Source organism: Lithobates pipiens, unplaced genomic scaffold (assembly GCF_037356315.1).
Source record: "Lithobates pipiens isolate NorthernLeopardFrog02 unplaced genomic scaffold, aLitPip1_a1.2 Scaffold_24, whole genome shotgun sequence".
NCBI lineage: Eukaryota > Metazoa > Chordata > Amphibia > Anura > Ranidae > Lithobates > Lithobates pipiens.
The window spans coordinates 5,252,642-5,267,357 of record NW_027507786.1 but is presented as its reverse complement, the minus strand read 5'-3'; the positions used below and the strand labels follow the sequence as shown (position 1 = coordinate 5,267,357).

Genomic DNA, 14,716 nt, shown 5'->3' with positions numbered 1-14,716 from the left:
GTTTTGCAACAGAATGGTTGTGCTTTACTGCCCTTTCTCACAATGGGTTGGCCAACTCACTTAAAACAATGCACTTCCTATGTGCAGAGCCATCGTAAAAGCATCATGGGCCCCTGGGCAAAGAAATGCGCTGGGGCCCCTACCAGCATGGCCCAAATTTACGCATCTACTCTCAAGAATTAAAGTATAAATAGTCAATAGAGTTAAACATATACAGTAATTATTAGCACTTTCAATAAAATTTTAAACAATAAGAAAACATGCCATAAATCAAAGACTCATTTTATGCAAAGGGCCCAGTACGGGGGGGGGGGGGGGGGGGGGACAGAAGGGCAAAGTAGAAGGTGGGATCAGGAGGGCAAGATACTGGAATCATGGGGGTAAAGTACAGGTTCCCAAGACGCTGGCCATCCCAAGAAAGCTTAGTAAAAAGCATGACTATCCCAGCAGATCCGGGACAGTTGGCAAGTATGATGTAATGCAAGATTAGCATGGGGCCCCCCATGCACTCAGGGCCTCCGGGAAGTGCCCAAGGGTGCCCATGCATTAAGACAGCCCTGCCTATGTGGCTGTTAAGCCGGGAGAAACTTAGCACTAGGAAGAGTGGCAAGATAAAGTGGAATACTCTACCCCTTTAAGCCCTTCTACTTTGCACCATTGTGTTTTTTTTTTTTTTTAGGTGTATCTAAATCCAAGAACAAAAATATAATTTATTGCAGCTTAACAGCCTTTAGATGTGTGGCTGCTTTCGTTTTACTTTTTTCATGCTAAGAAGATCTTTAGCAAGTACAGAGAATGCCTGTTAATCTTGGCAGAAATCCTGCGTGCTTCTGATCCTGCCAATGACACGCTCCCTGGCCTAGACTGATGACAACGCTCACTCACCGCATTGTATCCATGGAGGAGCGCTATATTTTCAGAAAACGTGCTTACACTGAAATAATGAAAACGAATGCAGCCATCACATTTAAGGACTGGTAAGCTGCAATAGAATACACTTTTGTTCTAAAAAGATACAGTGGAACCTTGGTTAACGAGTAACACGGTTAACGAGCATTTTGAAAGACAAGCAACTTTTTTTTTTAAATCCTGACTTGGTTTGCGAGTGTTGTCCCGCAAAACGAGCAGAATTCAAGCTAATGGAGTGTGCAGTACCGCATGTGACCAGAGATGTGGGGGGCGCCGGTGACACTCGGAATGGTTCGAAGCCATTCGGAAATACTCGGAAATACTCAGAAATACTCAGTTCCCGAAGCTTTCCGAGTTCACCTGAGCTGTCCCTGAGTATTTCTGAGGCTCTCCGGCGCCCCCCCCCCACCTCTGGCCACATGCGATATTGCATGCAATAGAAGTCAATGTGGAACAAATTGTCTTCGCTTGCTTTGACTTCTATGGGGAAACTCGCTTTGATATGCGAGTGCTTTGGATTACAAACATTCTCCTGGAACGGATTATGCTCATAATCCAAGGTTCCACTGTATACTAAAAAAACACGAAGGTACCATTTAGAATGTAAACGTTGCAGAAAGGTTGCCACAAGATAAAAGGATACCTGCCTACTTTCTGGTAAAAGAATGAGGGGCAACATTTGCAGGAATTATATCCAAAGGATAACCCCCAGTTACATTGTAGATGCCGGCTGTCTTGAATTTGTCAGGACAGTCCTGCATATTGGTTCTCTGCCCTGGCAGTGCTGTGTCCCGGGGTTTGTCCTGGGATCGAAGCATCAGCCTTATTGGAGTTATTGCACATACACAGTAACTCAAGAAGGCATCGGGGCACCCCTGCATATTTAGAGGTTGGGTGGGGTCAACCCATAAAATGGGCATGACGGGCTGTCTGACTCCCAGTATATTTATAGGTTGGGTTTGGGCGGAAACGAACCATAAAGTGGGCATGGTGGGCGTTCCCAGTATATTTAGAGGTGGAGTCTGGGTAAGACCAACCTGTAAAATGGGCATGATTTGGGCATGCCCAATGGAATGTGAGTGGGCAAAATTCCAACTGTGGGCAGGGTTAACAGTGTCCTGGGATCCATGACCACACTGTTGGTAGGTATGAGTTACATGGGCCTTGGAGGTTTCATACACACAAAAAAGACCCACAATTTGGGTTTCACCGCTACATTTTCTGTAGGGTGCTTTCACACTGCTCCATCGAAAAACAATAAAAAATTTGATTTTTCCTACAGCTTATCTGTAAAATCCTTTTCTTGGAGTACATCATGGGACACAGAGCAACCATAATAATGACTATATGGGTTATACGTCACCTACTGACAGATAGTCAAACAGGAAGTCCTCCTCTATATAACCCCTCCTACCCAGGAAGTACCTCAGTTTTGTTTTAAGGCAATGAATATATCAAAAAAAGATGTGAGGGACCTCTGTGTCCCGTGATGTACTCCAAGAAAAGGATTTTTACAGGTAAGCTGTAGGAAAAATCCAATTTTCTTTATCGTACATCACAGAATGGCATTTCCCCGTTCTGCTTAGTGACATAACAGAGATCTACTGCTCCCTGTCATTGGGAGCAGTGATTGCTGTCATGTCAGTGGTAGCCCATCCCTCCACCGTTAGAATCACTCCCTAGGACACACTTAACCCCTTGATCGCCCCCTAGTGTTTAATCCCTTCCCTGCCAGTGCAATTTATACAGTAATCAGTGCATTTTTAAAGCACTGATCGCTGTATAAATGACAATGGTCCCAAAATAGTGTCAACAGTGTCCGATGTGTCCGTCATAACGTCACAGTCATGATAAAAATCGCTGATCGCCGCCATTACTAATAAACAAAAAAAATCATAATAAAAATGCTATAAATATATCCCCTATTTTGTAGACGCTATAACTTTTGCGCAAACCAATCAATATACGCTTATTGCGATTTTTTTTTTTTTACCAAAAATATGTAGAAGAATACGTATCGGCCCAAACTGAGGAAAATAATTTTTTTATACATATTTTTGGGAGGATATTTATTATAGCAAAAAGTCAAAAATATTGCTTTTTTTTTTTTTTCAAAATTGTCGCTCTTTTTTTGTTTATAGCGAAAAAACTAAAAACCGCAGAGGTGATCAAATGCCACTAAAAGAAAGCTCTATTTGTGGGAAAAAAAAGGGACGTCAATTTTGTTTGGGTGCAACGTCGCCCGACCTCGCAATTGCCAGTTAAAGTGGCACAGTGCTGAATCTCAAAAAGTGCTCTGGTCAGGAAGGGGGTAAAAATATTCCCGGGGCTGGAGCGGTTAAAAAGCGCACCAAATAAATGGAAAATGCATCAAAAACACACCATAGCAGCATTTTTGGTGCACTTTTTGAATAACGGGTGCGTGATTGGAGTCTGGCAACCAGAAAACGCACCAAATACATACCAAGAGCGCACATGAGTTTTTACTTTTTTTTTTTTATTTTTTTTAAAGTGTGAAATTACCCTTTTATGATTTTATTTATTTATTTATTTATTTTTTATTTTATTTTTTTTATAAAAAAGTTATATTTTATAGGATAAAAAGTTTAGCGTAACATATCAACTTTTAGTTGATCAAGTGTATTATAGATGTCTTTGCATCACATCAAAACATTGGGGTCCAATGAAGGATATTTGGGAGCTACGTTTGTAATAGAGTCCTAAAGTTGGTAAAGTTTATTGCTGAGTAGGCGCACGTTTATTTTACGCATCCATAAAAGACGCACATTCGTTTATAGAACGACGCCCTCTCTGCAAATACTGCGTCTGATTTGCAGTGCAGATCTTCGGAAGGGGAAATAAACCCCGCCTACAAAAATATCGATTTTACGACTATTTGTTTTCATATGACAGATAAGAGAATTTGTACTCGGCTTCGGTAAACATAAGATGATTGGACTCGGCTTTGGCAAATATTATTCGATTAATTAATGCCGGCTCGGTGTTGTAAGGAATAAACTCCACAACCATAAGGCAATGCCTGGAGGATAGATAGTATTTTTTTTTTTTTTTTTACCAGTAATAGAAGGAAGTCATTTAGAATGTAGAATAGAAGGAAGTAAGATACATTTTCTATCTGTGAACATCAGCAAATCATAAAAGGCGACATACGATGTGTGGATGTACTTACTGTTTGTAATTCATTGCGACATCTGCGAAATATTTCCGCCTCTTGCGATACACGTTGTCCTTGAATCCCTACAAAGAGAAGGAAAGAATTCATAGATAAAACTATAGAAAAACAAAAATATTGTGTAATTGCTACAAAAGTGGCTTTGAAATGTAAAGGATCTATGTAAAGAGGAACTTGCAGTCTGCTCACATAATTTGTAATAAAAACATCTTTGCCATTCTGAAGCTTCCATCCAACCGCTTTGCATATTATTTTATATATACAGTGGAACCTTGGTTTACAAGCATAATCCGTTCCAGGAGAATGCTTGTAATCCAAAGCACTCGCATTTCAAAGCGAGTTCCCCCATAGAAGTCAATGGAAATGAAGATAGTTCCGCATTGACTTCTATTGCATGCAATACCGCATGTGGCCAGAGGTGGGGGGGAAGTGCCAGAAATACTCGGAGACAGCTCGGCTGAACTCAGAATGCCTTTGGAAAGGCTCTGAAACACTCGGGAACAGAGTATTTCTGAGTGTTTCTGAGTATTTTCAAGTGATTCTGAGGATTTTCAAGTGATTCAGAATATTTTGGAATGGCTCTGAATCGTACTCGTAATCGAGTGTCACCTGCACCCCCGCACCTCTGGCTAAATGTGGTACTGCACACACCATTATCTTGAATTCTGCTCGTTTTGCGAGACAACACTCGCAAACTGAGTCAGAATTAAAAAAAAAAAAAAAAAAAGCAAGTCGCTTGTCTTTCAAAGCGCTTGTTAACCGCGTTACTTGTAAACCAAGGTTCTGCTGTACTGTGATTCTGTACTTGCCAAATGTGCTGCAGAAATCTCCCTCCACTGAGTCTGGTGCAGCCATTTTAACTGTGGGCAGCTGAAGCTGCTGCCTGTTCACTTCCTGGATTTACACAGACACACAGAGGCACGCCTCCAGCTCTGCAGCTCTCATTAGCCCTCTTATGACTCAGCCCCACTTCCCTTCCTGGAAAACTCTCACGAGAGTGAGAGAGAAAGAGCTGCGCATGATGTCATAAGCCTAGGCTAATGACCAGACAAGAAGCAGGAAGTGGGCTGTATAAGGGATTTACTGGCAGAAAAAAAAAATGTTTTACTATCCAATGTTAAAACTACAACAAGGGCATGAGATTTAATAGATGGAAAGATGAAAAAATTACTGAAGGTCCACTTTAACTTTATGCCTAGCACACACGATATAAATATCGGACGAAAAAATAACGCTTTTTGAGCGACTGCCCGATAATCTGATCGTTAGTACACACCTTTCGAAAGCCAATCAGGACAGTTCATGCAAAAATATCCAAAGGGACAAGCAAATACGAACGATTTTCATGTAATTAGTAAAGTATTTGCATGAAAAAAAAATTGCGTGATCAAGACCACGCATGCTCGGAAATGAAAGACTATATTATAGCACAATGCAAAACATGACATCACTTCCAAAGTTGTATTCTGTCATATGAGAATTTTCTTTTTTTTTTAAATCAGATTCTTTTTATTTTTATTTGCAAATAACATTAAAATAATACAAACAAGTTATTCAAGCAACACATAAAACAAAACAAGTACTACGTAGATTATGTGATGTTGTTTGCATATGAGAATTTTCATAACTTTAGTAACCTATTGTTTTTTTTTTTGATATGAGACTACCATGCAAAAACAAAAAAAAAAACGTACGATTATTCGTCTAATATTCTTATTGTTTGTACTAGGCATAAAGTGATATTTTAGTTATAATCTGTGCCTGGTAGGAGGAGTTAGCCACTGATTTTAATTTATATCTTGCCTTGATTCCAAACTCTGCATTGAAGAACATCACTGGATAGTAAATGTTTTTGCTAATTTTAATAAAAAAATAAATAAAAAAAAAAGATTAATTAATACAAATGTGCGTGAAAAAAAATGAAAAGCTTATCTGTTAAAAAAGTTGTATAATACATACAACGAGGGATCAGGAAGGAATTTTTTCCCCTGCTTTAGCAAATTGGATCATGCTCTGCTGTTTTTTTTTTTGCCTTCCTCTGGATCAACTGTGGGTATAGAATTGGGTATATGGGCTGGTATGATATTTATTAAATATAATTTTTTATTTTTTTTTGGTTGAACTGGATGGACTTGTGTCTTTTTTCAACCTGACTAACTATGTAACATTGGGGGGTAAACTAAAAAAAATATTTATGGGGCCGCGAACCGGTGCTTCTCTATAATCGGACATAGACCTCTGGGCTGAGTAGTATCAGAATATCCAAATAAATCCATACTATGACAACAAGTGTAATCATTGCTTTGTGTCACGTTCTAGAAAATGTTCTACATTTTTTTATTAACCACTTCCCGCCCAAGGACGTCATATGACGTCATATGACGTCTTTGACTTTCAGTGGGAATATTTGAATGATGGGTGCAGCTACAGGCATCATTCAGATATCCTTGTTTTCAGTCGGCGATTCTGTGCACCATAAGAATGATCATAGCGGCAGTTCCACCGATTGGTCGTTCTTACAGGCAATGGGAGGGGACCTCCTCCCCTCTCCCTCCGCCATTTGGTGCTTCTCCGGGCTCTCTTGTGCCATTGGGGACCCGGAGAAAGAATCGGCTGCGGCCAGATGACGACCATAGAGATTTCTGGTGACCAGATGGTCACCAGTCATTTCTATGATCGTCTGAGGCCTGGGCGCAACATTATGACATCAAGTTCGGGTCGCGAATGTAAACAAAGCTGCGATCGCGGCTGGTAAGCATGAGATCGTTCATTTTTTTTCGGATCTCATGCTGTCCAGCCAGGAGGAGAGATGTGGGGTATTATTGACCCTGCATCTCTCCATAAAGAGGACCTGTCACGAACGATTCCTATTACAAGGGAGGTTTACATTCCTTGTAATAGGAATAAAATTGATCAAAAAAAATGTAAAAGAATGTGTAAAAAAAAAAAAATAAAATAAAAATTAAGTAACAAATAAAATTAAAATAATTAAAAAAGTGACATGGGTATCTATTTACTCAGCGTAAGATCATCTTTCACATTATACAAAAAATTGGGCTAACTTTACTGTTTTGTTATTTTTTAAATCATGAAACTGTTTTTCTTTCTCCAAAAAACCCATTTGAAAAATTGTTGCGCAAATACCGTGCAAGATAAAAAGTTGCAACAACTGCCATTTTATTCCCTAGGGTATCTGATAAAAAAAAAAATATATATATATATATATATATATATATATATATATATATATATATATATATATATATATATATATATTGTTTGGGGGTTCTAAGTAATTTTCTAGCAAAAAAAAAAAATGATTATTACATGTAGGAGAGGAGCGCCAGAATAGACCCAGTATAGAAGTTGTTAATACTTACAGGATGATCTGCATCCAGGTCAGATCCATACATCAAAACTCTGTTTGCACATTTGTCCAATTCAGATATCTTGGTGGGAAACCACGGGACACTCTCCATATCTTGAAAAAAAAAAAATGAAACAATATTAATATTTCCTTCCACAGTTTTATTTCGTCTCCAACATTGTAAAAGTTAAAGGGAAAATACGTTTTAAAGGCTCTGTATAGTCCAAACGTTTTTCTTTATATTTAGAGTAGGGAAGGGTTAATATTCCTTTCAGTTGGTCTGTTTGCGGTTTGTGTCTCCTTGGGTCAATTTCTCTTCACATCCTGTCCCAGAGATGCAATCGGAAGTGACAAAAAGAGGGGAATTTTCCATTCTTGTCACCGTAACAGGTGTCCTTATTGTAAGATTTTCTCACCTCTTGTTATGGGGATGACTCAAAAATGTGGGATCCCCCTGACTTTCTGTCTCAGTGACAATGGTCACCAGGACAAATAAAAATGGTAAATCTGCCTAGCAGGAATACAGACAATAAGAAATTACCCAGCCCCCTATGTATTTAAGGATAAAAAAAGGAAGACACATTTGTAGTACAAATCACGTAGGCAGCCTGGGGTAACAACCACGGCTTCCACCTCCAGAGATGCAATATGGAGAGTGTACGTTGTCACCTTAGGACAGGAAGTATGTTATTGGCAGGATCACCAGGTGTCAATAAAGAAAAAAAAAAGCTTAGAAAACAAATTCAGTCACCACTTCTAAGGGCTGATTTACAGTAGCTAAAATACATTTCATTTTTAGTTTTTGGGTTTTATATCCTTGGAGCTGTGAGAGGGCAAGAGACATGAACTTCTAAGGGAACATTTCACCCATGGAGCCTTGTAGAGCTTTATGTAGTTGACAAAGACTTGGCCACATGTTGTCCATTCAAAACCCAATTTTTGGGTGGTCTCCACTGGCAAAAATATAAAGTTTTTTGTAATTTTATATAAAAATGTTTTATTTGGCTACATTAAAGTAAAGTTTATTGTAATAAAAAAATAAAAAATTATCACTATTTGGCTACATTAAAGTTTTTTGTAATTTAATAATAAAAAAAAGTTTCGCTATTTGGCTGCATTAAAGTTCAATTTTTTGGTAGTTTTATGTAAAACAATGTTTCACTATTTTGCTGCATTAAAGTAAAGTTGCTTGCAATTTTATAATCTTTTTTCACTATTTGGCATATGTCATATTTCTGGAGTTTCTCTGTCAAAGTTACTGCATTTATTGGTAACAGTGTTATGGAATTATCCAGAGTTTGAAATGGATCTGTCATAGATCTGGTAGATATCGGTTTCCTATTCCCAAAGATCAGCCATGCTGATACTTGCAGTTCCATGGCTTTAAAGGGTAAAGGTCTAATGTTCATTCTGGTTGCTACCAGGTCTGGAATGTAACGAGTTGCACTTCAAAGCTGAACAAAACTTGGCTCCGGACCGTCTGTTTTTATAACGCTATGCAAGCAAGCTTGAAAGGGACCCTAGCTGACAAGATGATTGATGGATGTCCTGCTACAGAAGTTCAAAAGATCAAAGGCATTGAAGATTGACAAGGATACATAGGCATGGACAATGCTGCCCCTAGAGGCCAATACAGCAGGACGGACAGTAATATAATATACTGAGGAGGACTGCCCCATAAATACTGTGATTCATCAAAAAGTCTAGATGGGATGGCAATGGGGTTGGGTCTGGATGGTGTATGTTTGAAGTATAAAGGGCTGAACAAGTTAGAGAGCTCCCTTTTTTTGCCATCCTGAGCCCAATCAACGAAACAATATCTCAAGGAAAGCATTGTGATAAGTATCTTTGATGTTCTTTTGTCATATACTCTGTATAATTCTCTATAGTATTTCCAGGCTAGCATATTCCTATTTCCTTGGGAAATAAATAAGACATTGTTTTACTAAGCAGTGTATTTGTTTTCATAGCAAACCTTAAATCATTGTGCTTATCAGAGTTTTAATAGACTAGCTAACTATGGGAATAGACAAGTTAATACTCATATGCAATAAATAGATGTAATCCGTAACCACCCTCGAATAATATTTATTGTACCAATTACTTCAGGTTACATTAAAGTTTTTTGTAGTTTAATATATATAAAAAAAAATGTTTCACTATTTGGCTGCATTAAAGTTCAATTTTTTGGTAATTTTATGTAAAACAATGTTTCACTGTTTGGCTGCATTAAAGTGAAGTTTCTTGTAATTTTATAAAAAAAAAAAAAAAAGAATGTTTCACTATTTGTCTACATTAAAGTAAAAGTTTTTTGGTAATTTTATGTAAAACAATGTTTCACTATTTGGCTGCATTAAAGTGAAGTTTCTTTTAATTTTATAAAAAAAAAAAAAAAAAAAAAAAAAAAAAAAAAAAGGTTTCACTATTTGTCTACATTAAAGTTAAAGTTTTTTTGTAATTTAATATATATATATATATATATATATATATATATATATATATATATATATATATATATATATATATAAAAAAGGTTCACTATTTGGCTGCATTAACGTTCAGGTTTTTTGTAATTTCATGTATATAAAAAATGTTTCACTATTTGACAGCATTAAAATTAAAGTTAATTGCAATTTTATATAAAAAAAATGTTACATTTTTTGTAATTTTATATAAAACATTTTTTTCACTATTTGGCTGCATTAAGGTCTAAAAATATGGATGCAGCAGCATTCTACTCTATTGCATACATGCCCCTTTCATTGATTTGATTCTGGCAAAAATATAGTGATATATATATATATATATATATATATTTTTTTTACAACGGCCTAGAATATCATTGCACCTTAGTGTATTGGAGCATTAAGATCAGGATGTGCCTGCGAGCACCTTAGAGTTCATATTGCCACCAAATTCAGCTTCAGCTACCCCAAGTGGCATAAAATTCTGGCATTAAAATAATCGAATGGGAAATTATATTCCGCGATGTGTGGCATTATTTTCCCTTATTTTCCCTTCCTGAACCACCCCATCAAATGCCACGGAAGCCAGATAACCGGTCTGAGCCTGCTCACCATCCTCCTCCACGCAGAAGCTGTCCGCCGGATTCATGGTGATCAGGTTGACGTGCGGCCGGAGCAGTTGGATGATCTCATTCAGCTGTTCTCTGTTGCTGTCACAGTCCAGGAAAATCTCGAATTCCGAGTTCCTTCTCTTCGACTTCCGAGACTCAATGTGGATCAGATTGACATGTTTTTCCTGATAAATAGGAGGTCACAATCAATATGAGCAAGGTGTGCGTTCTTTGCATCAGATAGGCATACAGTATATATATATATATATATTAATATATTTTGAATAAGTATATTATTCTTCATCTATGTACAGATAATATTTGTAGCAGAAAAGTAAATAAAAAAAAAAAAACAATAAATAAATAAAATAATGGTAAAGGCCCAATAGCAAATAAAAGTCTAGTAAAAAGTTGGTGAATACTTTTTCCCTTTAGGCAACCTCTCTAGTTTTATATAAAGCCAAAACATGGAAAGATTCAGGTAGAACTATAGGAAAAACTTTTTTCTTTTTTTGATAGTGTAAGGTTTTTTTTTTTTTTTTTTTTAAGCCATGTTCCTCCCATTTGGGGGGGATTCACCTTCACTTCCTGTTCTATAGCCAAAACAGGAAGTGATAGGAAATCCCTGCAAATTAAGGAAAATCCTTGGAGCCCCCCCCCCCCCCCCCCCCCCAGGTCACCAGAACTTGTGTGCCCATTGAAAAATGTTCCCTCTATTACTTTTCTGGGAACAACCTGAAAATTTTTATATATTTTTTTTCTTATTTTCAGATTTTCGAATTTACAAATTTTCGAATTTGCGATCATAACGAATGACCTGAAAAACGAAAAAAAAAAAATGAAAGAAAAGAAAAAATATAAATATATAAATATATAAATAGTTAGTAATAGTTATTATTAGTTAGTTATTATTTCAGATTTTTGAATTTAATTTACAAATTTTTAAAATTTACAAATTTTTGAATACTCAAATTTACAAATATTCCTAAAAATTCGTTAGACGGGTTTTCATTCATTCGGATATTTCCGAATGAACAAATTTGTTGAAATTTGTTAAAAAGAACAAATTTGAAACTAAACGAATTGCTCGTCTATTGCATTGCTGGAGGAGGGCATACTGAAGGATAAGTATGCCATAAAGTATGCTTCTATGGCAAGAGCCTGCCCACCCATTTAACTGCAACTGAGAAAAATCAGGTCTCCTACCCCGCAAGACAGGGCTATGCTGTGCAGCAGAGAAGTGTGAATCTCAGGACTGGATGGATAGATATACAAATCTGTTGGAAGGTAAAACAATTTTTATATACTCTGTGTATTTCATCAGTGTATTTAGCCGTTTGGCTGGGGTTCAGCCTCTCCTGGGCCTCTCCTGGGCAGGACACTGATTGGTGGTCCCTGAGTGAGAACTTCACAGCTGCAGTAACAGTTATAGTACTATGAAGTAAATACACAATGAAAAGAAGGGAGTCCTATTAATTCGTTTAGGAATACAAATCGGATTTCCCCTGAAGAGCTAGCACTTTATATTACCTTCTAACCATTAGGAAGTTCCTGGGATGACCGTACCTGAAAAAGTTTAAGTGCCTTCACAAGTCCACCGACTTCATTCTTCAGAGAGAAGATGACGGACGCCCGTCCCTTTTCAGCCACGCTGTCATTATTTTCCTTGTTGTCTTCAATCTTCATATAATTTGATTTGTTGAACTAAAAGAAAAGGTGAAGGAGCTGACTATGACATCATCGCTACTAAAAACAACATCCTTATTGACTATACAGCCGGCTATCTACATTACTGACCTTATCCCTTATTATTCAAACACTTGTGTCATACCTTCAGAGTTTACAGTACAGAGCTTGTAGGCTTCACAAAGCGGACATATCAAGATAAGGATCATTCTTTGTTTATAAAAATGACCGTTATTTTCAGCCCAAAGACAATAAAAATGACCGTTATTTACAGTCCAAAAAATGACCGTTATTTACAGTCCAAAGAGAATAAAAATGACTGTTATTTTCAGTTCAAAGAGAATAAAAATGACCGTTATTTTTAGTCCAATGAGAATAAAAATTACAGTTATTTTCAGTCCAATGAGAATAAAATGACAGATATTTTCAGTCCAATGGGAATAAAAATGACAGATATTTTCAGTCTAATGAGAATAAAAATGACCGTTATTTTCAGTCCAAAGAGAATCAAAATGACAGTTATTTTTAGTCCAATGAGACTAAAAATTACAGTTATTTTCAGTCAAATGAGAATAAAAAGTGACAAATATTCTCTACCTTTTTCTCTTGTTTATCTGTACATTACTGGGTATTTCACTGACTTAAGCCCCATTCTTTCCTTCAGATTTACCAAAACCATATAATATGAGGTCAAACATTAAGCGTTTTAATTTGTATGCGATCCGGCAGGCCCTTGCAGTACATGGTTTTGGTAAATCTGAAGACAAAATCTGCAGAAAATCTAAATAGTGTGTAGGGGATCTCAGACTGGCCATACATGATTGAATTTATAAAGAATTTTCTTTTGAAAATCAGAAATTTTGTGCGTTTTGTGATCCACTGGCGCTACCATTGATTTTGAAATTCAGCCAACCAAGCCTTCAATTTCACCTCCTGTTGCTACAGAAAAGAATTTTCGTGGCTGGGAAACTTTTTTCTTTCCGGGAAGTTTCTTTTCTTGCACATGCGCATTTCTTTTTTGAGCACAATTCTCCCATCATTGAATAGAAAATCATTTGTTTTTCAAAAAAATTTCCAACATGTCCGATTACTCAAACTTGATTGTCACACGAAAATCAGCTGTTGCTGCAGCCCACTAATGGTGAGATCTTCGAAAGAACATTCTTTAGCCTTAGCTTAGTCCTAGTTTTCTCTCGGGCCATGGCTGGGGTGTGGCACCCGAACTGCAGCTTCTTATCTTTTTCTACCTTTAATTTAGCTATCAGGCTACTAAAAGCCATCATTTGACAGACTATTTTTGTCCATACGTTGATTGGCCTATTGTGTACAGTTGTCATTGGTTTTGACATGTTAATCGCCCTTGTTAATGTACCACTCCCTGCATGGAAGCATTTCCTATTTATGATGGCTGTTATGTTACATGTGATGGCTTTTGTCATACTCGATTTATTAAAATATGAAATAAATTTGAATATGAAATGAACAAAATAGAAATAACAAAACAAAAAATAAGTTTTTCGGTCTAATGGGAATAAAAATGACAGTTATTTTCAGTCCAATGAGAATAAAATGACAGATATTTTCAGTCCAATGAGAATAAAAGTGACTGTTATTTTCAGTCTAATGAGCATAAAAATGACTGTTATTTTCAGTCTAATGAGCATAAAAATGACTGTTATTTTCAGTCTAATGAGAATAAAAATAACGGTTATTTTCAGTCCAATGAGAATAAAAATGACCGGTATTTTCAGTCCAACTTGAATAAAAATGACCGGTATTTTCAGTCCAATTAGAATAAAAATTACAGTTATTTTCAGTCCAATGAGAATACAAATTCTTAGATAAGATCTTCGAAATAATTTTTTTTCGAAATTCGGCCCATATATGGCCTGCCTTAGCTTGGTCTTAGTTTTCTCTCAGGTCATGGCTGGGGTGCGTCAGCCGAACTGCAGCTTCTTATCTTTTTCTACCATGACTTTAGCTATCAGGCTGCTAAAAGCCATCATTTGACAGACTTGATTTTTGGCCATAAGTTGATTGGCCTATTGTGTACAGTTATCCTTTGTTTTGACATGTTAATGGCCCTTGTTAATGTACCACTCCCTGCGTGGAAGCATTTCCTATTTATTTTGGCTTTTATGCTACATGTGATGGCTATTGTCATACTCGACTTATTAAAATATTTGAATATGAAATAAACATATTAGAAATAACAAAAAAAAACAGATATTTTCAGTCTAATGAGAATAGAAATTACAGATATTTTCAGGCCAATGAGAATAAAAATGACAGATATTTTCAGTCCAATGAGAATAAAAATGACAGTTATTTTCAGTCCAATGAGAATAAAAAATGACAGAAATGTTCAGTCCCATGAGAATAAAAATGACAGTCATGTTATTAAAAACAGAGATCCTTGTCCATGTGTCAAACTTTGTAGAATGAGACATATATTTGAAAAAATTAGCTTACACCTCCACCCAAA

The 14,716-nt window shown here is 36.6% G+C and overlaps 1 protein-coding gene across 2 annotated transcripts in view; it reads right to left on the bottom strand.

The window, feature by feature from the left end:
• The window catches only part of TPH1 (tryptophan hydroxylase 1), a 35,385-nt gene that overhangs the window by 11,407 nt on the left and 9,262 nt on the right, over positions 1-14,716 (bottom strand). For both annotated transcript variants that reach the window (XM_077453541.1, XM_077453542.1), the window contains exons 2-5: positions 12,112-12,249; positions 10,547-10,730; positions 7,483-7,583; positions 4,100-4,167 (exon numbers count right to left, since the gene is read on the bottom strand). In XM_077453541.1, the coding sequence (XP_077309667.1) occupies positions 4,100-4,167; positions 7,483-7,583; positions 10,547-10,730; positions 12,112-12,249 (491 nt within the window). The remainder of the gene's footprint in view (positions 1-4,099; positions 4,168-7,482; positions 7,584-10,546; positions 10,731-12,111; positions 12,250-14,716) is intronic.